Source organism: Penicillium chrysogenum, assembly GCF_028827035.1.
Source record: "Penicillium chrysogenum strain IBT 35668 chromosome Unknown utg000002l_segment0_segment0, whole genome shotgun sequence".
NCBI lineage: Eukaryota > Fungi > Ascomycota > Eurotiomycetes > Eurotiales > Aspergillaceae > Penicillium > Penicillium chrysogenum.
This window is the reverse complement of record NW_026622750.1, coordinates 254,366-280,001: the sequence shown is the minus strand read 5'-3', so window position 1 is coordinate 280,001 and position 25,636 is coordinate 254,366. Positions and strand designations below refer to the sequence as shown.

Here is a 25,636-nt window from a genome sequence, read left to right as displayed (position 1 = left end):
GTCTCCTCTCCCTTAGACCGTTGGGGAAATAATTGGAAGAGAAGGAATCCGGGGAAAGCTGAGGGCTGAGGGGTGACGGATTTGGTTCGGGGGAGATTTACTGCCACGCACATATTCTATTTCTATATACTAGGCAGAGATATTCAGTTGAAGCTGAACTTGGTATATTAATAGAAATAGAAATGAAAGAATACTTTAAATACTTTGAGATACCTCGAAAATAGCCATAACAACAAGAACCTCTAATCGTTAGTATCCAGTTGTATACAGTCATCTAGCTGTTCAGCTATTCCGTACAAGCAGAACATCCACACACCTCCACTTCCCTCCTTCACCCACCACAATGGTCTCCCAACGAGATCGCGAGATCCTGCGCGACGACTTACGCGCTCGAGGCACAAAACTCAGTGCAGCGGAACGCGAATCCCTCCTCAAGGGCTACCTCCCCGACCCCGCCGAGCTAGGTACGAAGCCAGCACCACAACCGACTGCCAGCGAGCGCCGCAAGGCACAACGCAAAACGCCCATTCGCACATTCCTCAAGTCGCAAACCCACTACCTCGCCTATGCCTTTACGCATATCATCTTCGGCATCGTCGTCCGTCTCCTGCAAGCGTACCATGCCGTCGTCGACCGCATTTTCGCAATCGTCTATCACCACCACCGCACCCCCGAGCTGATCCGGAAAGATGTGAAGAATCTCAAGCGCTTGCCGCAGCATCTGAGTACAATCCTCACACTTAGGAAGGAAGATGACGCTCTTGCGGTATTGATGGATGAGGTTGCTGAATTGGCAGCCTGGAGTTCGTGCTCGGGGATTTCCCAGCTCAGTGTATACGAGAAGTCCGGTATGAATGGTCTCCTCTAATATTCAGGCTGTACAGTAATACTAACCTCTATCAAGGCGTCCTGAAATCCTGCATCCCAACTCTGCACCAAATAATCACCACCAAACTCGCCTCCTACTATGGCACCCCCAGCCATCAACCAATCCTCCAAGTCTTCGCCCCTCACCACCCAGTCCACCGCAGCGCACCCATCTCAAATACCACCGACAACACAGCCCAGCATCAAACCCTGACAATCCTTCTTCTCTCCTCAACGGACGGCCGTGAGACCCTCGTCGACCTAACCAAGACCCTGGCGGAGATGAGCCAGAACGGCAAGCTTTCCCCGGAAGATATCACGCCGGATTTGGTCGATGCGGAGATCAGCGAGATCACCACACAGCCGTTGTCTATGGATCCCAGCCTACCGGATACGGTGCTCAAACCAGAGCCGGACCTGTTGCTTGTTTTTGGCCCATTCCTTAAGCTCGATGGGTATCCGCCGTGGCAGCTGAGGTTGACAGAGATGTATTGTACTGGTGGACGCAGTCATGGACTTAGTGGGGATGGGGAGGCGGTTGAGTACCAAGGGTATATGCGTGGTCTTTGGCACTTTGCTGGGGCGCAGATGAGGTTTGGTAGGTAGGGTAGAGGGGTTGAGGGTTGATGATATTGATATTGATATTGGGGATATGGGGATTTTGAATGTTGATGAGCATGGGGGTTTCATTTTGGCTATACCCTTACTCTATTCATGCGTCTTATATTTTTCATTTCTGGCATCGCATTAATGGCATTTAATCAGTGATTGATTGTTTCACACGGTAATATCTCGACTGTAGATATTATAGAACAAATATTGACGAGATGCGCATCTACATGGAAACCGAGAGTAGTCTATGTAGTCTATATACGCATAGGATAGGAGTATACAAATAGGCAGATATCATTATGCTATATGCTAGATATAAAAGAACCAAAGATCGTTAATTCGCCATGCTGCATGTACAATATAAATGCCAAAAGAAAAAAAATATCCACCTCAATCCCAGTTCCTCCAGTCCAGTGCAGTCCCAATATCAAACTCCGAGAAAAATACCACTCCCCAAGGAGCAGCAAAAACAACCCTTGAGGTTGTAAAGAATGTTATACCGTAGTTTCATGTGTCATTCTGTCATATCCATCTTCAACCCCCATAGAGGTGAAATCAACCCCATATAGCCCTCACCCAGTCATATCCTCATGCTGCATATCGTCCAAAGCCCAATTAGACGGTATAGTCGCCGCAGCCCACGAGCCTGCACCACGCACGCAGTCAAGGCAGCGGACAATCTCCGCCCCGGTGTCGGTGACTTCTTCCACAGCACAGCCGGAGCAAATTTTCCTCCTGGCCGCCTCGCTGGCATCGTAGCTGGCGTCGTCGGTTGAGCCCGAGTGCATGTGCATATGTATGCTTGAATCTTTCGACAGACCGAAAGCTCCGCCGCAGGATGCGCTATCGCATTGTCGGAGACAGATGAAGCATGCTCGCTCGTGGCAGAGATCACAATCTGCGTAGGCGTCGAGGACTTGGCGGGTTGTTGGGCGGCGGTGGCATATGTGACAAGGCCGGAGGGCAGAAGGGGAGGCGGATTGCTGGGTTGGGTAGTGCAAGGGGACGAGGGTTTTCGGGGAGACCGGGGGTGAGTATGGGTCTTGGTTTGGGGTGCCGTAGATGTTTGGGGAGAGGTGGGTTGGGGATTGTTGGTGTTGGAGTCCATGTGGCTGCTGCAGTTGATGTTGATGCTGGTGCTGATGGGATGGCAGTGTAAGGTAAGGGCCTTGAACATGTCGGCGCTTGCGAGGGAGGCAGCGTGGTCGGAAGGAAATGTCTGTTCCGTCTGGGTGTCGTGATAGAGGCAATGAGCAGCTACCATCGTACTCGGGCCGATCGACTCGGTAGGATGGGACATATGTTGGTCTAGTATCGTATTAGTCTATCTGTCACCCCACTGAGAGAAACATCGTCAGACTTACGGACGTGCTAGAGTCCTAGACTCCTCATGGTCCCACTTGCGTTTCTTCCATGTTGCCGTTATCGAGTCGGGCTGCTCGGGCGAAAACCCTGGCATTGGTGATGGTAGGCCGTTTTCAAGCCAATCTGAATATATTATAGATGGCTATGAACAAGAAACTTTAGGGGAAGTCGAGTGAAATGAAGCTGACAAGGAGACCCAAACAAAAGAAAGCCCGGGCGGTGTGCCGATAGGAGTGTGTTATCAGCGCACGTTCCATTGAGATTACACTAGTCCGCGATATGATGATATGAACTGTTTGAGATTGTTTTATATATACATGACTGACAAAAAAAAAAAAGAGTCAGGAAGAAAAGATCATAATCATACTCATTCCAACCTTGGAACCCTCTATTCCTTTCCAGTCATCGGAGACCCAACACCATCTAGACGAGCCTGAATAGTCTTCTCGTCAAAACGCCCATTGTCACCTACATAATTGCGTAAGACCTCATAGGTCATAAGCCGCCGAGGTGCTTTGCGGCCTGTCATCAACTCAAACTGAGCAATACCCTGTTCAGTAACATTCTCCAATCCGTCAGACAAGACCCAAGGCCGTCCAGTCTCGCTCCGGACTCGGCGCATTTGTCGTAGCAGTGGTGTATCGAGGGGTTTATAGGCCAACTATATTCGATTAATTCGATTAGTACGTGTGACAAGAAATACACAGATGTCGGGGGACGGGGAAAAGCTCACCTCGAGTATCACACCCCCTGTAGGACTCCCAAGCCACTGCACCGGCATCTCAAAGTTCGCTGGTGGTTCATCTCGGTCTGGATCAGCCGGCACACAAGAGGCAATGAGACTAGGCTGAGCAACGCCCGCAGGCCAGTCTTCCTGAAGTGACTGCAAGACGCAAACCACCTCAGTCGAGTCCACCTGCGAAGATGCCCAGGAATTGAAGTGGCGCGCGACTTCCTCGGCACGCGACTGCGTGCGGTTGTAGATGAAGATCTTCCGACATCCAAGTCGAAGCATGGCGTAGATGGCGGCCCGCGCCATGCCGCCCGCGCCGATGACGAGGCCTGTAGTTTTTGCGCTGATTGCGTTGCGCGGCGAGAGATGTCGCCTGATGCACGTCATTATCCCGACCCAGTCAGTGTTCTCGCCGTACCACCCCAGCACACGCCCAGCCTGGTTGCGTCGGCTGGCTTGTTCTTGGAGTGGGAACATCGTTCCGTCTTCGTGCCCGCGGAGCGGCATAATTGTGTTGATTGCCCCGATGGCTTCAGCATGTCGGCTTTTCGAGGCGAGCTTTTGATATACCTGTACACGCCATGGCTGCACGACACTGGATCCTCCAAAGTGTGGATCCCGGCCAAGTCGGTCTAAGACTGCGAGAGAGGGCGAATCTGGGATGCTGTAGGTGTGGCCCATGCCGCAGTGTTGGTGTGCGGCATTGTGCATTGCTGGGGATAGACTGTAGGCGACGTTCTCTCCGTAGATGTAGAACTTGAGTGGGTCGAGCACGTAACTTTGGAAGAGCGCGCGGACGGCATCGCGAGAGGTTATTTGCGGGTCGTGCTTATTCTCTGCGGATTGAGTGATCGCTGGATGTGTTACTGCAGTGAGGATCGAGTTGAACACTTGTGATGTACGGCCCAGAGCACCGATGTTGTAGGCGATGAGCGGTGGGTGATCTCCCGGGAGGGATCGGATTTTATTGGAGAACTCGATCACAGCGGCATTCTCCTCGCGCTTTGTTGCGACTCGGAGGAGGCGCACGAGCTGACAACCGAGCTTTTCAGCTTCATCGTAGACGGCTATGCAACCCGCACTGTCCCATGTAGTGGGGGAAGATGGCTCAAAGACCTGCTGCCCAACGATTTTGGTATTCCCACGACTTCTGATGGTCCCAGCCAGCCGGGATCGGTCTTGAGTCAGATCCACAACAAGATATTCCACACCCAGGCGCAAACCGTGCTCGAGAATATCAAAGTAAAGCCGAGAAGAAGAGGTGGCCGGTTCCGGGGAGCCGGTGCCGATACAGGAGACGTCAACGGAGAGAATCACAGGCGTCCGCGCATTTCGACGCAGGACAGAGACCTGTTTGCTGATGGTGGCTGGCATGTCTGGGCTCCAGCGATCAACGCACAGCTCGATGGCATCTCCACCAGACTCAAGCTCAGTCAGGTTGACATTGTCGGCGATCAGATCTGAAGACCGCACGAAGATAGCATGGGTAAAAGAGCGCAGTTCTGGCGGCGTCTCTAAGAGAACGAACGGCGAGTCATAGCTCGAATAATTCACATCGAGTCCAGTAATAAACTGCACAAACCGTGTAAAATCCTCTTTGACCTCTTGCAACTTGAAGGAGTAATCCGCAGACCGGCGATCTGGGCTCCCATCGTCCGACGTACGCGTCCGATCTTCAAGATTATAGAATTCGAAATTAGAACACATCCGATGCATCGGGTCCCCCTCCCGGAACAACCGCACCGCCTGGTCCTCTAAGCCGAGCAATTGCTGAATGCGATCGATATCGCGCAGCAAATGAACCACTGGGTTGGACCGGGCATAGCGACGCAGGTGATCCTGCACAGGCCGCGTCAGACTGGCCAGCCCACACTCCACGACACATCCTGTGCGGTGGTTATCCAGCATCATCTTCAAGACTTCAATGTCGCGGCGCTGGAACTCCTGGCTGCCATACTGCTTGAGGTATTCCTGTCGCGTGATGCCCGTGACCTCCCGGAAGTAGTGGTCTTCGGTAATGAAGCGTCGCTTCAACGCGGTCGCGGCGACAAAGCCTAGGGAGCGCTTGCCGCATCCGCGGATGCCGATCAGAACGAGGGATGCATCGGGAGCAAATGTGCGAGGGGCAGCCTCGGGGCGGAGCATGGGAGAGGAAGATTCCTTGGTGGCACATGCGGGGATGTCGGACTTGGCGTCGGCCGTGGGAGGAATAGTGGGTTTAGGATCGAGCATGGTGAGAGGTGATGGATCAATTGGTCTATGTCGAGTGAACGAGCGCCATGATCAGATGCACTCAAGGCATAGAATCGCAGAGGTGTAATGCGGGGAGATTTTGAGGTTGAGAAGGGATGAGCAGGACTGCTGGGACTGCTGTGAATAATAGATAAATAGATAGGATAATGTAGGGTGAAATTTAAGGATGTCAGTATAACAATCCCACAACCTTCGATACCCCAGATATTCCAAGTTGGTGAATGTTCGGAATGAGGAACTGGGAGGTTGCCGGATTGTCTCCGGCAAAAGGCTTTTCCACCAGATCTATGCAACTCGGCAATGGAGTTGACTGCACACCCTCTCATGGCGATTCTATATCTCTTGATCACTTCCATACCGGAATCTATCTGAAAGGGTCAATGTGAGATTCTATGGACTGTTTTTACGGACATCTACAAGGTAGATGTTGGCTTATAGCGCTTTTCACCAACATCGAAGTCTTCAAACTACATGAAATTGCATCAAGTGATCGAATAATCCCCTCGCCTAGTCTATTCCAGCTCGATAGTTCCCTCTCTCTCGCTGCTCTTCCAAATTGCCAATTACAGACCTACACGTAGGACCCGCTAGGATTGTAGAAGAGAGAATAGCGAAGAGAGGTAGATGGAACTAAGTAAAAGCTGGATTTAGTCATTTTAATAAGGAGCTATAGGATATCTACTTGCCTATTAGTCTAGTATACAAGTATGACAATATCTTCAAGATTCCATATAGTCCGAAGCCCATCAACGTATCGAGGTTATAAGATCTTATTGTAATGTCCACGGCATGCAGTTATAGAACACGATCCATTCTCTTCCTCGCTCCTCTCTCTCTCTAGCTCGTCCGCTATTTCTGTAACTTCATCACTTTCTCTCCAGGTCATTTCTATACATCCCCTAGAGAGCGCAAGGCCAATGTTGTCACCTCTCTTGGAACCCAGTTGCACGCGTTTTGTGTGCAACACCTGAACAAGACTTGCACCTTTACGTGGTGTTCAGAATGAGTAGCCTTTATGGTGAAAGTCCTTGTCTATAGAACTGCAATACAACCGGTTATTCTACTTCAAATCTAATGCCTTTCGCCAGTCACATAGGCCGGGTAGTGTAATTGATGCTAGTGGGTGTAGATCTGGTATGCAAGCGTTGATCTGCGAATGCGAGCGACTTGTCCATAAACCGGTCGAGATCGAATTGCTCTGCAAGACCGTTCTCCTGAAGCTTACGAATCGCAGCTCTCGTCCAAGTGACGCAGTTTTGTTCCGGTAGAGCATCCCTTTGCGGAAGTGGAATCGATTCAAGAAGGTCGCGGATTTGCGCATAGGTAACCTCATGAGGCACCTTTCCAATCATGACCCTTCCAAGTAGGCTGTCCTGGTCTGGATCGTTTACTTTCTCTCGAAAGTGCCAATTGCCCTCTTCGTTAAGATTGACTCGATGCACCGGATCGAGGACAACTCCATTGCTGACGTCAAAAGCATAGCAGTCCGGCCTACTGGGACCTTTAGGAGAAATGAAAATCCCCCAGTGGTAGGCCGCGTAGCCAAATCGCTGTCTGTTTCCTCCGAGAGAGAGAGAATTGCGATGGTGCAGCGAAAGAAAGACCTGACGCTTATTTCTCATGATGGAGTATGCTAGAGGCAATTCAGCCGAGAAAGTAGACGAAGTCGACTAAGGCTATGTACTGCGTCTTTGGACTGAGTCTTTGGGAATACTGATTGTTATGTATACCCAGGTTGATTGTGGAATGTACAACACATCGATGAACACGAATACGAAGCGGGTACTATTTATAGCACCTGGACACCGAAGCGGTTGGCAGCCAAATCGAGGGACTGCTTAACAGGCAGCCATTAATAATGCGCTAGGTCATACTACCTAGGTATGCACGACCTAGGTCTTATCTTCATAGGGGCGGCTTATATCTAGGTAGTTTGTGTTTCGAGTGCATCCTCCAAGCCAGAGTACCCCTCGCTACAGATACAGAAAATGTCCCAACCAAACCAAAGCATGTGGAGCAAAACAAAAACCTACGGCAAAAAAGGCTTCGACAAAGGCTGGGATGCCCTCGACAAACTCGGTGCCCCCGTCAACCGCCTCAGCAACAAACTCGGCTCCGAGGCCTTCTGGCCTATGACCCTCGACAAGGAAAGCGAGAAAGTCGCCCGCATCCTCCGGAGCTTCTGCAAAGACGGTGTCTATGTCGAGGATTCGCCGCCAGTGGCGCTTCCGCCTGGGAACAGAACAGAGAACCAGATTGATAGACCCCGCGGGAAGCAGAAGGTGTTGAAGAAGATCCCAAAGGAGGTCATCCGCGACGCGAAGGGATTGGTTATCTTTACGGCGATGCGGACGGGGCTGTGGGTTAGTGGTGCTTCTGGGAGCGGAGTGCTTATTGCACGCATACCTGAGACGGGGGAGTGGAGTGCCCCGTCTGGGATCCTGATGCATACTGCGGGCGTTGGGTTCCTTGTTGGTGCGGATATCTACGACTGTGTTATGGTGATCAACACCTACGAAGCACTGGAGGCCTTCTACAACGTGCGCGTGACCCTAGGCAGCGAAGTCACCGTCGCCGCTGGCCCGATTGGAATCGGAGGTGTGTTGGAGTCAGAGGTGCATAAGCGTCGGGCTCCGATTTGGACCTACGTCAAGAGCCGGGGATTCTATGCCGGTATGCAAGTCGACGGAAGCATTATTATCGAGCGTAACGATGAGAATGAGCGGTTCTATGGCCGAAAGGTGCCTGTCAAGGATATCATGTCGGGGCAAGTTCGGACAGACGCTCCGGGCGCGAGAATGTTGACGCACACTGTGCACTCGGCACAGGGAGACGCACATTTCGATCGAGTGCCTACTGGAGTGCAGGCGCCGACGGGGCCGACTCCTAGTGACTTTGCCCCTGGCGATCTTCCTGAGTACTCCGCCCAACCGCCTATGATGTCTGGGGTCAACGCGGCCCCGCATGGGCCGTATGCAGTCCCAAATAATGCGCCTTATGCGGATACCCACTGGGCACCCAATGGGATGAATTATGGTCCTGGGTCGGGAAAACAGGATTGATTGCTGAGATACGCTTGGAAAGACAGCGTGCGTACGGTTAGACATTTGTTTTCGAGTCCAGTCGGATGAATGACTGATGAATTTGAGTATCCGAGTATCCACTCCAAGGGCAGTTTAGCGCCATTGAGCGGGACTTGTCGATGCTTGTTGAGAAAGGCCAGTGTCCTTGAATGACCTTGGTGTCTGGATGCGTGATATGGTCGATTGTACACACCAAGCTCAGTCCAGTCGTTTACGTCAAAGTTGCATGTATCCTGGCTATGGGGTATTCTCCGAAATATCCAATAGAGACAGGATGGATTATATGTAGGCTTGACCTAATTCTATACTCCCAGTCTTGTAGGTAGTTCTACAGCTGTTATATAGAGTCCCAATCGGGTTAAGCGTCGGGTTTCCGGGTATACGTCGGGAATGCCTTGATGCCTTGATGCCTTGCCTGATCAGTCTCTAATCTACTTACCTAGTTATATAGTTGCTCATGAAATATTAGGGTAAAAGAGACATATAATTATAGAATTGCTATAGAAATGATCTCGTTCATATACAAGAACATATGAATATCTAAATATATAAAATATCTACTATGATACACTAAATGTTCCAATTGGGAGACTCCATGGGGACGTGGAGATCCCCCCGATAATTCCGAGTGCCTTCACATCCCGAACTTTACGCCCGAGACCCTTCCTCGGCCTGTAACCTCAGCCGTCGAGGCAACATGGTAATGGGTCAGAGTCCGCTCCTCCACTTTTCTATTTCTGGTCTTACTCTTCGACTGTTCCCGAGTCTCGGCCTGTTTCTTATACCCGACCTTGCATTACTTTCCTAATTCCGCGAGTGCACTCGGAATTTGAGAGAGAACTGCTGGTCCCCTTATTTCCTCTACATGGCGTATTGCCCGCGCTAATAACCCCTCTCCATGGATGAGGGATCGGATAAGGCCCCTCGGCGCAAGAGGGTCTCCCGAGCTTGCGATCGCTGTCGCAGTAAGAAAGTGAGTCGCGCCCGGCCATGTTCATTCCTCGTACATCTCATTCGCCCAATCTAATATCTCGCCGGTCTTAGGATAAATGCGATGGCATTCGTCCCACTTGTTCCGCCTGTCAGGCATCGGGCCAGTCCTGCTCCTACGACCCCCATGCGAAGAAACGCGGTCTCCCCGAGGGCTACGTCCGTGGTTTGGAAAAGCTGTGGGCGCTGTCGATCTGCAACATCGACGGCTTCGAGGATACCATGTTGGCCATGCTAGGAAACACCGCCGAGTCCACCGGTCGTCGCGAGAAGCTGATGTCCGTGTGGTCGGACGATAGTGCCTCCGAGAGTCTACACGAGTCTTGGAAAACGAGTCGGCTCTTCGGCGCGCTGGAGAAAATGCTCTCTAATTCAGATACGCCAGGCCTGGCGACCGGGAAGCGATCGCGTAACCCGCAAGATGATGGGTCCGACGGTCAATGGGGGTTCCGAGTAGCTCGCACTTCCACCCCGCTCGATCCGGGTGCTCCGCGTGTGGTTGAGCCCTTTGCCGCATCGCCGGGTGTTAAGCGGGCTCGATTGTCGAAAGAGTCGGATGGCCGGGGGACCGCTGCCAGTCCACATACCCTGCAGTTGCCACCTCAGACTTCGCAGCTGCTCGATATATACTTTGCAGTCACGCATTCATGGTTTCCCGTGGTGGCCAAGCATAACATTCTTCGCGCTTCCTACCTTTACGCCAACACCCCCTCTCTATTGCCACGGCCTCCCCTGGGTCCGGAGATCATGCCGCCCTGTGGGCAATCTTGAGTTATACCATTACTCAGTCGCGAACGCATTCACGGGCAGGTCCCGCTGGAACGGTCGCCCTGGCAAAGGAATACTATGCCGTCTCGCGGAATCTCATTCCCACGGAGAAAGAGCGTTATGAACCTGGCCATATCCAGGCATTGCTGCTGCTGACCTTGGTGAATATGGGCCTTGAAGATTGGACCGCGGCTTGGTTGTTGAGCGGCCAGGCAGTGCGCATGGCGATTGCCATGGGTCTTGGAAGTGTGTCCGACAGTCGTCGGTCTGATGAACTCAGACAAGGCAAAGCGGTCTTCTTGGGATGCTTTGTAGTTGATTCATTGCTCTCTTTCCGTCTTTCACGGAGTCCAGCCATGCCTCCAAGCGACATTACTGCGGTGGGCCTTTTGGAAGAGGACGGATTAGAGGAGTGGAACTCCTGGGTGGACGTTTTACCACCCACCGGTGCTCCACAGGGCAGCAAGAACCCACCACGCCGAGGACCACTCTTGGCCCTGAGCTGCTTCAACCGCTTGGTTGAGTTGGCGAGTGTTCTCAACAAGATCTCCCGTCATGTGTCTTCGGGATATAATATGGCCACCTTTGCGCAGCAATTGGTCATGGAGCTTAAGCAGTGGGACGACTGCCTACCTCTGGGATGCCGCCTGATTGGACCGGAAAGCATCTATCCAGAACGGCATTCAGCCTTGCTTCCCCATCAGAGTTACCTGGGGTTGACCTATGTGGCTACTCTGCTTTGGCTCTATCTGCAATTGATCTCGGGTGAGCAGGGATTGCACCGTTCCCAGCGCCCAGCCACAGAGGGGGCCAAGAAGCTCCTCTACCGAGGACTCTCTATGCTCACCCAACACTTGGAGAATTTCTCCATGTGCGGTTTTCCACCGCTTTTCGAGCTAAGCCTTCGCACAATGGCGGAGCAAGCGTTCAGACTTCGGAGTATCGCCGACTCATCGGACACCTTTCCCTTTGCCAGGTGGACAGACGAGTTCCGACAGAAAACCGCAGCTTTCGTTTCCGTATGGCCAGCCTATGGATCTTTAGTTTCCGCCGTGGAAAGGTGGCAGCACTCCAAAGATGTCGTTGGGGGGCTATCCACTTTTCCGGGGGCAGTCGGCCGTCCATTTTCCGGTGCAACCATGGCCGACTCCATGCAATATCCAGGCGGAGCCCGCAGCCTACCCCAAAACGGCGAAGGAGATTACACTTCTTCCATCCTTGGCATCAGTATGCCAGTCGATGGGCAGTCTTTGACCCCAAAAGACACAGTAATGGAAAACACGGATTTAGGTATGATGGACGTATCACCACACCACCCAAGGGAAGGACGGTCTGTCCTACTAGACAAGATCACTCCGCGCAGCAGAGCAGATTCCATGTATGCCGCAGCCAGCGCACAACACCAGCAACCACAACCTCAAACTCCCGACTCGGGAGCTTCAAACCCAATGATACCTGGAAACATCACTTCCGCCGGTGACATTGATGCCATCTTCAAAGACCTCGCATACCTGGATACAACTGAATGGTCCACGAACCGCGAGGCCGGTCTGAAGGATTTTGGCTTCTTGGATGATAGTACATTCCAGGCTTTCTGTCATGACCCGGATCGTTTGGGCGCATCACAGCCACTGGTTCATCCGCCTTCTATAGCAGATATATGGCCGCCGCCTGGGTTCTTCCCGGAGACTTTCCAGGAGGTCCCCGAGGAGTCTATGGGCGGCTGAGAGATCGCGGTATGGTCTCGCCAGCTATCTTTTAAAGACCATGTTACTTTGGTCTACCCATCATTCATGAAAGGCCGTCGCCCGTTCGGGATACATATCCCATTGACCTTCTGGGCTGTTGATAGCCTTTCCTGTACTTTCAGGCACAGTCTTTGTCTAATGGGACACGGTGGTCTGCTTGGCCACATAATAGCCACCCTCACTATCACGTCCGATTCTTGGTGTCAAATTACCTGTGAGATTCGTCTCGGCGGCTCATACCTCAAATGTCACCCCCTCGATGCAGGGAAGAAGAGTTTCGTTTCGCCTCATGGGAGACTGAACACCTTTCAAACTATGTATATATACCCACACTATAGGAGGATTCGAATTCCAGCGCATCTGTACGAGTATAGTAGCTGAAGCAACACTACAAACGAGAGATTTCAGCGAAAATATCAAAAGACGCACGTTCGTAAAGCAGAATTCTTTTCTATATATAACTCATTGACGTATCGCCATTCTATCTCTATCCAAAAGATCCAAATTTAACCCCCACAACCCACATTCCTCTACCAAACGTTTCCACTCGTCTGCTCCTTCTGCAACTTCTTAACATTAACGTTCCTCCAGAACCAAGTGCACACAATGCACAGCGGTACGAAACAAACACCAACGATCACCATCTTCCTCTGGATATCAGCATAAGCCCCAACGATAGCTTCCCGCTCCGGGGTGCCATCGGCGTACTTCATCTGCGTCACAATATTGGAATAGATAGTGGCCGCAAGATGCTTACTCTCCAGCGGCAGCCGTTCAGTTAGCTCCTTTAGGAACATATTATTCCACATGCCACCAGCAATAGCAGATCCCACGCCGGCTCCAATCGACCCGAACAATCCCCAGATCGCGAGCACAACGGCGATCTCCTGGTGCGTTACGATCGCCATCACAGCGATCTGTCCACACACAGTGAACATGCAGCTGCCGAGACCCACGAGAATTTGGACCATTGTTAGCAGGCCTACGTGGGTGTCTGGCGCACGGAACGGGATGAGAAGAGCAGTTCCGAGAAGGAAGATTGGGATGCCAGCCATGGCGGTCCATCTGAAGTCACCGGTCCATCGGATTACTCTGGTGGGGGAAAGGTTTGTTAGATTTTGGATACGAGGAAGGAGGGGGGTGCGGGATGCGCTTACAGGCCAAAGATAGGGCTGAAGATGTAAGAGGTCAGGGAGAAAGCGTTGAGCACGTAGTTGGCTGAGGTGATGTCGAGTCTGTTTACGACTTGCAGGTACGAGCTGAAGTAGCTGTTCCAGGCACTAGATTGCGCATGTTAGCTTTTGCTACCTTTGATGGTAGCGGCTGGAAGAGACTGGTACTCACAAGACGGAGATGAACATCACGCCGTACAGCATGCATGAGCCGATCATTGTTGGCTGTTTCAAATACTTCCACGGAAGGAATTGCACCGGTGCGTATCGCTCCCAGATATAGAATGCGGGAATGCATGCTACGCCGAGGACTTCCATCGCGATGATGTATCCGGTCGCCCATCCCTTGGGTCCGTAGGGGGCGATGCTGAACGGGAGCAGGATTAGGGTGAATACGGCAGTGACCAGGATGATTCCGACAACTAGGTAAAATAACTCGTGTTAGTCACATGTCAAATGCAAGAAGATGTATATGAGGAAATACGAACCATCGAATTCGATGACATAGTGAGCGATCGACTGCCACCAGTTACGTCCAGAGTAAGTCTTCTCAAGAGCACCGCTCTTCTCCGCCCGACGTTGCATAAACAGCATCACCACAGCGACGGGAATACAAACTCCGACCTGCATAATAGCAAACGCACCGAATGCCCAATGGAAGTCGAGGTTGGCGTAGAAGAGTGCGGCAATTTTCGGGCCTGCGAAGGTACTAGCGATACCGGGTGTACCATTCAGACCCAGCATGATCATTCGGTTCCTGAGGGAGGTCATATCTGCCAGCATGATGTCCACGACATAGGTCAGACCGATGTGGCCCACCCAGTATAAAGTGTGTGCTGCAGTGTACATCTCTATATTTTTGCAAGTGGCTTTCATGATCAGACCGATCGCGACAAGAACAAGCATAATCAGGAATCCCTCCACACGGCCCCAGACATCGATGATCTTGGCTAGTGTGAGCTTCGATGAGCCGCCCAGGATGGTTGAGAGGACGCTGACGACCGTCAAGAGGCCGTGCTTGCCGAATGAGGAGGTAATGTAGGGGTTTAGTGAGGTTTCGACTGTGCTCAGGAGTGCGTCAACGAAGGACACGAGATAGAGCCTGCATTGGTGGCATGTCAGTTTTTACTCTGTTATCCTGGAAGGGAGTTGCCAATCGACATCCACAGACTTACAGAATGAACATCAGAACGAGCGTCTTGGTTGACCATGCCGATGTAATGGCTCGCACTCGCTGCACACCACCTTGGAAGTCACGCGAGTCCCGATCGGACATGCTCGCCTCATCAGATGGTTTGTCCACGCCCTGATGAACGTCGAATTCCCCCATTTTCTCAGCATCGCGGCTGGTAGTGGCCGGCGTGACCTGATCGGACACGTTTGTCTTTTCCATTATACCTTAGTAGGAGAGAGACAATTGGGAAAGACAGTTGAGTAAAAATGTTAGAAAGGGTCCAGGTGGGAGGCAGTATTATATAGGGAAAAGCCCCAACCTGGGAAGATTGCCCAGGGTAAAATTAATCAATCACTCAACTCCTATCAGATCATCTGATAAAAATCCGCATTCAATCTGCAGCCAATCAGCAAAAATCGGATTTTTCAAGGTTCTTTAGCGTCGAAGGTTCCAAGGTTTCTTCATTCGGACCTCGCGTGGTTGGAGTCGTTGAACCTTAAGGAATATCGAATATCGAATATCGGATGGTCTCAACTTCCTCTCTTTTGAGATTTGTGAGGTTTTATCGGCAATTGCATTTGCAAGGTGTGGGTTTCCAGGTGCTTCTGTTACATGCCAGGCATTAATCCCATATGAAAAACCCCTCTGGATCGGCGAAAATAAAGGACCTGGCCTGTTGCCCTCGGAAATTGCGCGAATATCGGAGGTAATCAAAGTTTTGGTCTTGGTCTTGGCCTTGGAGGACGGTGCGCTCGTCGGCAATTCACTGATGTGCGCCTGTCTTCCCTGGAAATCATGCTATCTGTCCCATATAAATCAGATTTTGCACGTTCACTGATATCGGCTTCCTCTCTTTGATGCCAAATGTGCCAATTCATTCGTAGCTTCCATGATGATGCAGCCAAGACAGACGCACAAGCAGGAGAGAGATCTGCAGTGTGTTTTGGAATTTGGACTTGGCGTGAGTGGATCTTCCAGGCGAGGGCGGTTCGTGCGGTAAATCTTTGAATATGCTCATCGAAGATCGTGAAGTCTCTGTAAGTCTCTGTCATGGCCATTGCTTTTGCTTGGTTTTGCTTGAATCATTGGTGTACCTTGCCTGGTTTTCTGATGTTCCTAGGAAGTCCCTAGGAAATATAGAAGCCTTGATGGATTCAATATGGTTTTGATATCGGGTCACTTTTCCCGACTACCCTACTTTTTTCATGAATATGAACCGAATTCTGAGCAACAAACTGATGGAATTGCCGAATTCAAATTCACCATGTCCATGTCCATGTCATCTGAACCTACGGAGTATTTCATTTGGGTTTCAAGACTAACCCTGTACAGAGCAATGATCGTCGCCAAGAGATTGATTAGGAGACCTTAAAGGCGAGGTTATCAAAAGACCGGAAATAGAAATTTGTGAACTGCTGTGGTGTATTTGCTTTTTCAATTTAGGTTTTCCTTGAATCCCAGCAGAGTTATTTCTTCGTGTAGGTTACTTACTTGGGCCAGAATGCTGATTATCATCGAGAGAATCTCCGAAGAAGCAGCCTACAACTATGTTGTATGGAAACTATTACGTAGAGGTATCTTGAAGGACCACATATGATTATATCAGTACGTCCCGAAACCGGTGCGACTTACCGACATACATAGTTTTCGAAGCAGACGCTTCTAAACCCAATTCCATAGACACCTCTATGCCCTCCCTTCAAAGCCATCTTCCACTTCATCCCTCCATCATCCATGGCAACCGGCCTTCCTCACACGCCTGCCTCCAAGCCCTGGAGGCTATGTAGGATTATTAGATTATTATAGACCAAGGGCTCGCGCATGGGCTTTATCCATGCACTCTCGGGCATTGACTGTTTCTTCATGATCATGGCCTAGTGTCTTCTCTCGTCCCTGTAGAGTCCGTCGGAGCATGGTTTCGGCCTCTTTATACCGTTTTTGGTAGTAGAGCGAGAGACCAAGCCAGTACGCAGAGTAGAGCGTATGTCTATGATCATAGCCTAATGTCTTCTCTCTCCCCAGAAGAGCCCGTCGAAACATTGGTGCTGCCACTTTATACTGTTTTTGGTAATAGAGCGTGAGACCAAGCCTGTGCGCAGAGTTGAGCGTTTCTTCATTATCATGGCCTAGCAACTTCTCTCGGCCCTCAAGAGCTCGTCGGGACATGGTTTCGGCTTCTTTGTATTGATCCTGATCATAAAGCGACATAGCAAGCTGGTTTGCAGAGTAGAGTGTGTCTTTGTGATCGTAACCTAGCGTCTCCTCTCGTCCCTGGAGAGCTCGTCGGAATTCGATTTCTGCCTCTTTATACCGTTTTTGGTAATAGAGCGAGAGACCGAGCCAGTGTGTAGAGCTGAGTGTTTCTTCATGGTTATGGCCTAGCACCCTATCTCGCCCCTGGAGAGCTTGTCGGAATACGGTTTCTGCCTCTTCATAACATTCCTGACGATAGAGCGAGAGGCCAAGCGAGTGTGCAGAGTAGAGTGTGTCTCCATGATAAGGGCCTAGCAACTTCTCTCTTCCCTGGAGAGCTCGTCGGAATTCGATTTCTGCCTCTTTATACCGTTTTTGGTAATAGAGCGTGAGACCAAGCCTGTGCGTAGAGTTGAGTGTGTCTTCATGATTGGGGCCTAGCGTCTTCTCTCGCCCCTGAAGAGCTTCTCGAAACATGGTTTCTGCCTCTTTGTACCGTTTTTGGTAATAGAGCGAGAGACCAGTCTGATGCTGGCTTCGGAATTCTACAGGGCGGAACTCAGGGGTCTTGACTTGGCCTTGACCTTGCATAATGACTGGTACCCTAGTCCCTAGGGAAGAATGTATCTTGCTCTTTCCCTGCGGCGCAATGGTCTTATCTTGGGCAGCGTTTACCAGTTCCACTGTGGTAGTTGAACCAGGCATGTCATGAGAGACATCCCCAGGTGCTTTTGAATAAGTTCTCGTAGTCCATGATGTAGACACTTCAGTCATGATTGTAGCTGGAGAGGAAACCCGTGGCTCGCCTTCAATAGCTTTCGTGGACCCAAGAGGTTGGAGCATTGGCGATTGGATCCACGCGTCTGAAATGGCAGATGTAGCCGTCATTCGATCATTAGGTCTAGGACACATGAGTGAAAGCACAAAGTCGACGCCTGGTTGACTGACGCCAGCATCAGTAAGCATGATGACTGGGAAGTCCTGTTTGGCTTTGTAACCTGCAAGCAATCCTGGAGTCGCAAACGCAGGTTTCTTGGTTAGGATCTCAAATACGATCTCTCCGACAGCCCAGATATCAATGGCATATGCACTCCCTCGCTCAACAAAACCCCAAATTTCGGGGGCAAAATATCTCGGAGTACCCTTTATCGTCGTGGACTGACCATGGCTTTCTTCGATTCGTTTGGTGATACCGAAGTCTGCGAGTTTGATCCACCACTTGTCTGGAGGGTGTGCTTTAATAAGGATATTCTATACATTCGCTTTAGTGAATTCTCCTCGTCCGCACTCGAAAAGTAAACCCACGTTTGGTTTTAAGTCTCGGTGAGCAAATCCATTTTCATGCATCATACACATACCGTCGAGAATCTGGTATGCGATTTCCTTCGCCTCAGCCTCTGGCAGTGGTGGTAGCGGTTTTTGATATAGATATGCAAAAAGGTCGCCGGTTTCGAGATATTCCATTGCTATGAAGAGCTGACCGGGTCCTTCGTACCATCCGAATGATTTGACAAAGCATCTCTCATACTACTTTTATCAGCACATCTCCATCTATTCGATCTTCCTGTAGAGACTAACGCGAGAATGCGAGAACTTAGCAATTGCCTCCAATTCACGATTGTAGTCGATCGATCCGAATCGCGTATCCATGTCAATCTGCTTGACTGCTCGGACTGTACCATCTTGCGTGCCACCCGGTCGTCCAGCTTTAATGCACTCCTCCAGCCAGACGGTACCAAACCCACCATTTCCGACTCTTCTTTGCCGCCGCCAATGCTCCAGTCTGGTCACAAGACGCTGTCCAGAAGCTGAGTCTGACTCCTGGAACCTGTGGACTGTCTCCACTGTACAGTCCGGAAGAAAATATGTCTCTAGCTTGGAATCTCGAATGAGATCTGGGATTTGCGCCATTTGGACTTTCCTGTCAGCAGTTCACGCGTGGGTATTTTCCCCCGCTATGTCTGACAAGTCGCCTAAACACCCCTCCAAGTCACCTGACATATGATTATAGTCCCCAAGTGACCTGGGGGCCTTACTCTTATTATAGATCATCTACATAGGATACATCCAATGGAGTCTTCCCATTCATATTGAGGCTGCATCGTGTTTTATTTGTCTTGCTCAGCCGCAAGTATTAACGGTGGCGGTCTACAACTTGACCAACCAGTGACTTGACTGGGCTTCATGTATGCTGCAGTGTTTCAGTCAGATTGTTATACTTTAGGCCATCTATGGATGGATGTAGAGAGATATGTGTGATCCTGGAAACATATAAGAAGTACGTTCTCCCGCTCAGAATCTTCCGTCAATATCCACATCTCAGGGTATATTAGACATCTTTCTATCAAGCCAATATGAAGTTCACTGTCTTCTCCCTTCTTCTGTCTGCCAGTGCAGCCCTCGCCGCCCCGGTCGTCGAACGAGACAGCTCTATTCAGATCAGTGATTTCTGGGCCAGAGCTAGGGCTGCCTCCTCCGCTACGATGCATTTCGTCGTGACTGATCCAAACTACCCCGACGACACCCCTACTGACTGCAATCTAATATGGTGAGCTGAATTTGTTGAACAGGACCCTTTCACAATGGCAGACGCTAACAAATACGGTTTGGTATCAGGACATACGGATCCTCGCCCAAGGAAAGTGCCCGGTGCAACAACAGTCAATACTATATCCGCTTCCCCGAAGGTGCCGTGGACTTTAACCGGTTTACACTTGAACTTGAGAGAGTCTCGGGTCCGATTGCTGAGAACGGTCAGGTCTTGCTGAGGTCAGGTACGCAGTGGTCTTGTGTGGACAATCCGGAAAGTGGCGTTCATCTGAGCTGCTCTTATGACGGTGTTCTTAGCATGCCCGTGTGAGGATATGAGATGTCAAGTAGCAGCTAAGTCTGTACTATTTCAATCGAAGCCTGTCTATATTCTATATTGGTAGATGCATGTGGGATTTGAATAGCTTCATTTTCGGGATTACATAGCCGTGTGTCTCTAGGCAATCTGGTGGATTGTAGTAGTTCCTGTATAGAGGGTGTCAGGTGACTTTACCAGACAGAGGAAGGGTCGCTCGTCGCCGACCCCAGTTCCGTCCTGTCCTTCAGCCACTGGGGAAATATAAATAACGTCCCCCCCTCTCTCTCTCTGTGTGTGTGTCTGTATCTGTTTCATTCTTTCTTAATAGGCTTGAATTCGGAGTTGCAGGTGTAAATATCAACCCCAAGTAAAGAATGATAGAAGGCTAAAAGCTGGATTTTTCTGCCGACAAGGCCTTGTTAAAATATAGAACAGTACTACACACAGGTCTTGACTTGCTCTATTTTATAGGAAAATAAGACTATGTGAATTTGGGAACCCATCCATGGATTAGTACGATACGGGGTGACAGCTACAAAGGATCCAATATCATCTCATCACTCACATGACCTACGAACATACCTCTCCCGCACTGGATCACCTTCATGGGAGTGGACAACCCAATTCTCGATGCCAACGGGGTCACCCGTATCCCCCTCCTGCCCCCCAGAAAGCAAATTGTCAGGACGGTAAGACGGGTCTGACTTCATACGCTGGATAGCAGAAACATGAATTCGGGCATTAACAGGGATATCGCGAGACCGACCACGCGGCGGCGGCCACCGTACAGCCTTCATCGCTCCATCGGGCTGCACTTCCATTCGTCGCATGGGAAGATACTCCATCAGACGCCACGAGAGGACAGAAACCAGCGGGAGACCGTTACCATACGCAAGGAGATCATGGATATGCCCTTCAGTGCCGGCCAAGTGAAGCGCCCGTGAGTAACCTTGATCCGCCGGTAATCCTAAACCTGAGATGTCCCTCTCCAAGTTCGAAGTGTCTTCCAATCCAGAACCACCATGGTGTTCCTCAACGCACTCGTACTGTTTCATCTTGTCCAAATCCAGCCGCAGGCCCACCCGCCGCGCTTCTTGTACCATCCATACGAGAGGTGTATGCGTTAATGGCCATTCCTCCTTAGCTCCGAGACTCCATCCTCCGCCAATATCTGCGTGTCCGCCGGGGAACCACATTTCTTCGATGTCCTGCATGTCATCATCGTCACCATCTTCCACTTTGATCCCTTGATCTTTGCTTGGTGGGCTGACGTTTGGGATTTCCGGTAGAACGGGAGGTCCAGAATTGTGTTCGTTATCGTTGGTCCAGGCCTTTTTCGCGTGCTTCTTTTCGTGCAAGGAAGACTTGCGAACCCACTCGTCTTTATGTGACCGCAGCAACACCGGCCGGAACTTGATTCGTCGTTCATCAATGCTAACCGCATGTCGAACTACCTTGCTCGAGGGCATCCCGTCAACATTAACCTCAAAATCCGCAATACTGTTGACTGCATCGAACATGCCCAAGAAGTGCACACGAGCCATAGGCCGCGACAGTGTCTCCCGACTGATTTTCATGGTTACGAAAGCCCTCTTCTTCTCTTCTCGGTTGTTAACCGTTCGGCCAAGCTTCCACGACACAAATGCATCCCAGATAAATGGCACCACTTCTTCATTATCCGGGCCAAGCAGCCCGACATAATCGAGCATTTCATTCAAGAACCGTGCCGTGTATGCTCCACGCGAGAAGCCGAAAATATACACTTTGGCGCCTGCTTGGTAGTGCCGCATGAGGAAGCGGTACCCACCCAGAACATGCCGATCGAAGGAACGACCCAGTGCAAGATTGAGCGCTTTGCTATTGCCCAGTTTGCCCTTCTTTTGGATTGTCGTGCTGGCCAGGGAGCCTGGGGTTATGTCGGTGCCGATTCCCGCTGCTTGGGGTTAGTATCCTTGTAATTATCTGGTGGATACGCTCATACGCTGGTAGTAACATACTATCTTGCGGTTAGAAGACCTATTACGGTGTCAACAGAAGTAGAGCTTACGTTGTTCGTCGGACTTTTCCAACATCCGACAGATTTTCAAGACGTTGGTGTCCGTGCCATCTGTGCGAAAGGTGTTTCCTGTGCCATCGAAGCACAGGACAATCTGTCGGGCTGACATTGTGCGGTCGACTCCCAGAGCCCGGAAGGGGATTCTTGGGTAAGTTTGGGGGAACTTGCGTTTATATGTGCTCGAGGCACTGTTCAGCGTTCGATCTGCCTTATATTTCTCCACTTATCGGCATAGTACGACGGCGATCATGGCGATCTTCATCAATTGAGGAACTATCGAGTCGCGAGAAACGCCAAGTGAGGGTTAGTGGATACTAGTTTGCCGAATCGGGTGGTGTGCAGTTGATCTACACGGTCATTGCTTGTCGAGTTTTGAGCTTCGGTTGGTGGCTACCTGATGTGTGACTAGTCTTAAAGTTATACAATATTGTAGGTACAATATATATGACACTTCGAGAAGCAGTCCCGAGGTCACCCCTTTTATGCAGAATGACGCCAATACATTAAATGGACCAAATTAATCAAGGCTGGGTTCGTCCTAACTCTAAAATTTGTTTTATACTGCCGTTAATATAACCACGCTCACAACATACAACAGTGTCGGTTTGAATTTGGTATTGGATGTCCACATTTCACTTGTCATCTCTGTTTCACCCTTTGTCTTGGTCATTGGCCATGGTGAGAAATACATATACACTCTTAATCTCTTAATAAAACCCACCCAAGCCGAGAGACAAGTGCTAGAGCCTTTGAGATCGAAGAGAAATAGGGCAAGGATATCATGTGACTGTTACTCCGGTTATGATGTGTCACCTGCACATACATCTTGTATGTTGTACTTCATCGGCATTCTCAGACTTCCTTTTGTTCTTCTGCCAACCCTCAAACAAAACTGTTGAGGCTACGAAGGAGGACTGCTAGTGAGAAGAACTAGCATGGAGGGAAAATCGGGAAGAAGATGCATACTATGAATCTATGGAAAAACAGGCTGTATATGAAGCCTGTACTAACAAAGACATAGCAAACTGACAAAGCAAAGGCTCAGTCTGCACAAAGGGACAAAGGCATAAAGACATGACCATGCATGTCATACCATGCATGTCAACAAAAACTCACCAAGCCTCCTGAACCACCCTGCGCGTCAAAATCTCCTAGCCGTTTCAATACATGATGAGGCAACGACATCAACCAAGACCTAGCCGATGTGGTGCTCCTCATCGTGGCCCTTATAGTCTAGACTAGCGTCGTAGTCGTGGCTTTCTTGACCACTGATTGTGAAGACCTGGCGGACCGAGTGGCATCTCATATTTTCACTTCAAGGCTCTTGCTTTATGCTTTTCATATTCGATGGCTAACTTTAACAGTTCCTTCATCCAACCTTGGAACCTCCATTGGTGGATAATCTGCAAACGTCCAGAAACCCTTGCGTCGAGTATGCGCATGGAAACCCCAAAGGAACGGGCGGGATATAAAGTCACGAGAGGTCCCTGGGCACTAAAAGCCATTTCCAAGTGGCTAAAGACGCCGATGTATCTTTCTCCAAGATGATAGTGAAGCCGGTACTAAAGAACGAGGTGCGAAATGGCGAACTCATGGCCCGCTTATTTCCCGTGTCAAGTCCCGGCTAGGAGACCACCTCAGCCGAAGGAACCTAGCTACGAATCATTCAAATGGCGTCCGAAATGGTCTCCAGAAGAATATTCTAGGAAATTGATGGGCTTTACTCTTCTTCTGTTATTTGCGAGCCCCCGTGCGATCGTGAGCACCGGCCGATGGCCGTTTCTTGAGACCTCCACAAGCTTGGCTAGGTCATATTTCCGAACCAATACGGTCGTTGTTTCTTTTGAACGGCCCTGTCTCATCTATCGAGGATGGTAATATAGGCCAGGTACCATGCAGTGAATCGGAGCTTCATCCAAATTACAGACATCTCCAAATCCGCACCTCTATATGAAAAAGCTTTATATTGATTTGGTCTAATTGAAAGATTGGTATCACTAGAAATGATCAGTAGGTGTAATGTAAATGGGAAACGAAAGTGAGAGCGGTCCAGCGACCAGAAATGTGTTTCGTCTGCCCCGCAGACGATGCCAACACAGCGCCATAGAAAAAACGCCTCGCCAATGACTCCTTCGAAAGCATGGAATCATCTTGTAGTCAGATGTGACAATGGATGCACTGATCGAGTAAGAAGAGGAAAAAGGAAGGGAAAATTGATATATGTACAAGAGAACATTCCAAGCGGAAGGAAAATTGCTGAAGAGCGAAAGAAAAATCAATCAAAGATATATTGAACCTCATGGCATGAAGACTGGAATGCCCTGAGAAGCTTGTTCACCCGAGATGTAATCCAACCAGACTGCGTGCCATTGGTAGCAACACCCGCGAAGGTAGTAGAAGCATGTTTACAAACACCGTCGGCGTGGTTGAACGAATACTGCAAGCACTCATCATTGCGTGCGCAGACCTCCGCACAAACCTCAACCGTAGGGATCGTGCCAGCGGCAAAATCAATCTGGATCCCAGAGAGATTATCCCAGTCGTCGCGCGCCGAGAAAGTCCCGTCGTAGATGAGTTTCTGGTAAACGTCCGCATGCAGCATGAGCGCGTTCTTCCCACTAGCAAAGAATGCTCGGTCAAACTCCCACATCTCTTCAATATCCTTCGGCGCCATGTGGTGGTACGAGATAACAGGGTAACACCACGGCTGTCGCCCGTATCCCTCGGAGAAATGGTCGATTTCCCACGGCCGTGATGTCATCATCATCGGCCAGGCCCAGGTCAGATCCACTTTCACACCCTGCAGCGCTCGCGCCAGCGCGCAGTCGCCTGCCCATTCGTGTGCGGTCATCGCTTCGAGATCTTCCTTTGCCTCTATCTGGTACTCGTGCAGAAGGTTCATCGTCCAGCTTGAAAGGACGATGCCCGCCCCGCCGTAGCCAAAGAGTGTTTCACCGATCTGCATGGGGCTGCCCAAGTAGTATTGCCGATCTGGGTTGAGGTGCGCCAACCAGTTAATCAGGTTCGGCCATACCATGTAGGTGTCGGCTTCGAGGAAGACGTACCACTTGGCGTCGGGCATGACTTCAAGTGCTTCGTCGATCATTGGGAGGAATTTCCATTTGTCGAGCTTCCAACTCGGGTTGTTGACTTTCCCTAGTGGTCCGTTTGTGTCGTCGCCCCACTCTGCTTCTGTTAGGCCTTCGCGTCCAACCTCTTGTAGACGGCGGTAGATGTCGAATTCGGGCTCGTGGTTCATCGTTGTCTCGCTGATGTTGCGGAGGACGTCATACGTGCGGACGCCGTTGATTGTTTCTTCATAGTCGGAGAAGATGGCAAAGTGCGGGACGCATTGCAGGGTGGTGCGGAGGTGGACGGGGATTTTTTCAAGGGATTCAGTCGCGCCAGTTCTGATTACGACCATGACATCGTCAAGTGCGTGTAGTAGGTGGCCGCATTTTTCCTCCAATGTCTCCTCTTTGGGAGGGGGAGGCGGAGGTCTTTCCTGCTTCTGTCCCCCTACCAAAATTGGTTCCCCTCCAGCTTGAGAAAGTTCTTCTGAGTTGTTCAGGATTGACGGGTTGGATTCAGGCAGTCGAAAGAGATAGTATATGAAGCAAAATGTAAGGATCGGAAAGCCCACGAAGAGCCATCGTCGCGGAGAACTAGACATAGTCGGGTTGGCGCTCGGAGACAATCTAAAAGAGATCAAACAGGAATCGAGGCCATTTAGCTAACGAAAGTAGGAGGGTGAGAGGAGACTGAAAATATTGA

At 50.4% G+C, this 25,636-nt stretch overlaps 11 protein-coding genes across 11 annotated transcripts; 4 read left to right on the top strand and 7 right to left on the bottom strand.

Moving 5' to 3' along the window:
• Positions 1 to 343: 343 nt before the first annotated feature.
• On the top strand, positions 344 to 1,473 carry N7489_003743 (ditrans,polycis-polyprenyl diphosphate synthase; the record flags this gene model as incomplete). Its single annotated transcript, XM_056709495.1, has 2 exons — positions 344 to 848; positions 905 to 1,473. 2 exons carry the CDS (start codon positions 344 to 346, stop codon positions 1,471 to 1,473), a joined length of 1,074 nt encoding a protein of 357 aa, XP_056567916.1.
• Positions 1,474 to 2,051: 578 nt separating this feature from the next.
• N7489_003742 (uncharacterized protein) lies at positions 2,052 to 2,938 on the bottom strand (the record flags this gene model as incomplete). Its single annotated transcript, XM_056709494.1, has 2 exons — positions 2,052 to 2,787; positions 2,844 to 2,938. The coding sequence occupies 2 exons, from the start codon at positions 2,936 to 2,938 to the stop codon at positions 2,052 to 2,054; spliced, it is 831 nt and encodes a 276-aa protein (XP_056567915.1).
• Positions 2,939 to 3,232: 294 nt separating this feature from the next.
• Positions 3,233 to 5,809, bottom strand: N7489_003741 (repressor protein; the record flags this gene model as incomplete). The annotated part of the gene is made up of 2 exons (XM_056709493.1): positions 3,233 to 3,505; positions 3,578 to 5,809. The coding sequence occupies 2 exons, from the start codon at positions 5,807 to 5,809 to the stop codon at positions 3,233 to 3,235; spliced, it is 2,505 nt and encodes an 834-aa protein (XP_056567914.1).
• Positions 5,810 to 6,918: 1,109 nt separating this feature from the next.
• N7489_003740 (uncharacterized protein) lies at positions 6,919 to 7,452 on the bottom strand (the record flags this gene model as incomplete). Its single annotated transcript, XM_056709492.1, has 1 exon — positions 6,919 to 7,452. One exon carries the CDS (start codon positions 7,450 to 7,452, stop codon positions 6,919 to 6,921), a length of 534 nt encoding a protein of 177 aa, XP_056567913.1.
• Positions 7,453 to 7,818: 366 nt separating this feature from the next.
• Positions 7,819 to 8,892, top strand: N7489_003739 (DUF500 and UBA/TS-N domain protein; the record flags this gene model as incomplete). Its single annotated transcript, XM_056709491.1, has 1 exon — positions 7,819 to 8,892. The coding sequence occupies one exon, from the start codon at positions 7,819 to 7,821 to the stop codon at positions 8,890 to 8,892; it is 1,074 nt and encodes a 357-aa protein (XP_056567912.1).
• A 919-nt stretch (positions 8,893 to 9,811) lies between these two features.
• N7489_003738 (putative C6 transcription factor) lies at positions 9,812 to 12,398 on the top strand (the record flags this gene model as incomplete). The annotated part of the gene is made up of 3 exons (XM_056709490.1): positions 9,812 to 9,886; positions 9,958 to 10,660; positions 10,714 to 12,398. The coding sequence occupies 3 exons, from the start codon at positions 9,812 to 9,814 to the stop codon at positions 12,396 to 12,398; spliced, it is 2,463 nt and encodes an 820-aa protein (XP_056567911.1).
• Positions 12,399 to 12,949: 551 nt separating this feature from the next.
• N7489_003737 (uncharacterized protein) lies at positions 12,950 to 14,984 on the bottom strand (the record flags this gene model as incomplete). The annotated part of the gene is made up of 5 exons (XM_056709489.1): positions 12,950 to 13,511; positions 13,577 to 13,699; positions 13,764 to 14,013; positions 14,080 to 14,693; positions 14,767 to 14,984. The coding sequence occupies 5 exons, from the start codon at positions 14,982 to 14,984 to the stop codon at positions 12,950 to 12,952; spliced, it is 1,767 nt and encodes a 588-aa protein (XP_056567910.1).
• A 1,581-nt stretch (positions 14,985 to 16,565) lies between these two features.
• On the bottom strand, positions 16,566 to 18,869 carry N7489_003736 (uncharacterized protein; the record flags this gene model as incomplete). The annotated part of the gene is made up of 3 exons (XM_056709488.1): positions 16,566 to 18,209; positions 18,264 to 18,485; positions 18,537 to 18,869. 3 exons carry the CDS (start codon positions 18,867 to 18,869, stop codon positions 16,566 to 16,568), a joined length of 2,199 nt encoding a protein of 732 aa, XP_056567909.1.
• Positions 18,870 to 19,312: 443 nt separating this feature from the next.
• N7489_003735 (uncharacterized protein) lies at positions 19,313 to 19,818 on the top strand (the record flags this gene model as incomplete). The annotated part of the gene is made up of 2 exons (XM_056709487.1): positions 19,313 to 19,506; positions 19,575 to 19,818. The coding sequence occupies 2 exons, from the start codon at positions 19,313 to 19,315 to the stop codon at positions 19,816 to 19,818; spliced, it is 438 nt and encodes a 145-aa protein (XP_056567908.1).
• A 545-nt stretch (positions 19,819 to 20,363) lies between these two features.
• On the bottom strand, positions 20,364 to 21,971 carry N7489_003734 (T6SS phospholipase effector Tle1-like catalytic domain-containing protein; the record flags this gene model as incomplete). The annotated part of the gene is made up of 3 exons (XM_056709486.1): positions 20,364 to 21,739; positions 21,788 to 21,802; positions 21,854 to 21,971. The coding sequence occupies 3 exons, from the start codon at positions 21,969 to 21,971 to the stop codon at positions 20,364 to 20,366; spliced, it is 1,509 nt and encodes a 502-aa protein (XP_056567907.1).
• A 2,166-nt stretch (positions 21,972 to 24,137) lies between these two features.
• On the bottom strand, positions 24,138 to 25,535 carry N7489_003733 (PAN domain-containing protein; the record flags this gene model as incomplete). Its single annotated transcript, XM_056709485.1, has 1 exon — positions 24,138 to 25,535. One exon carries the CDS (start codon positions 25,533 to 25,535, stop codon positions 24,138 to 24,140), a length of 1,398 nt encoding a protein of 465 aa, XP_056567906.1.
• Between the last annotated feature and the right edge of the window lie 101 nt (positions 25,536 to 25,636).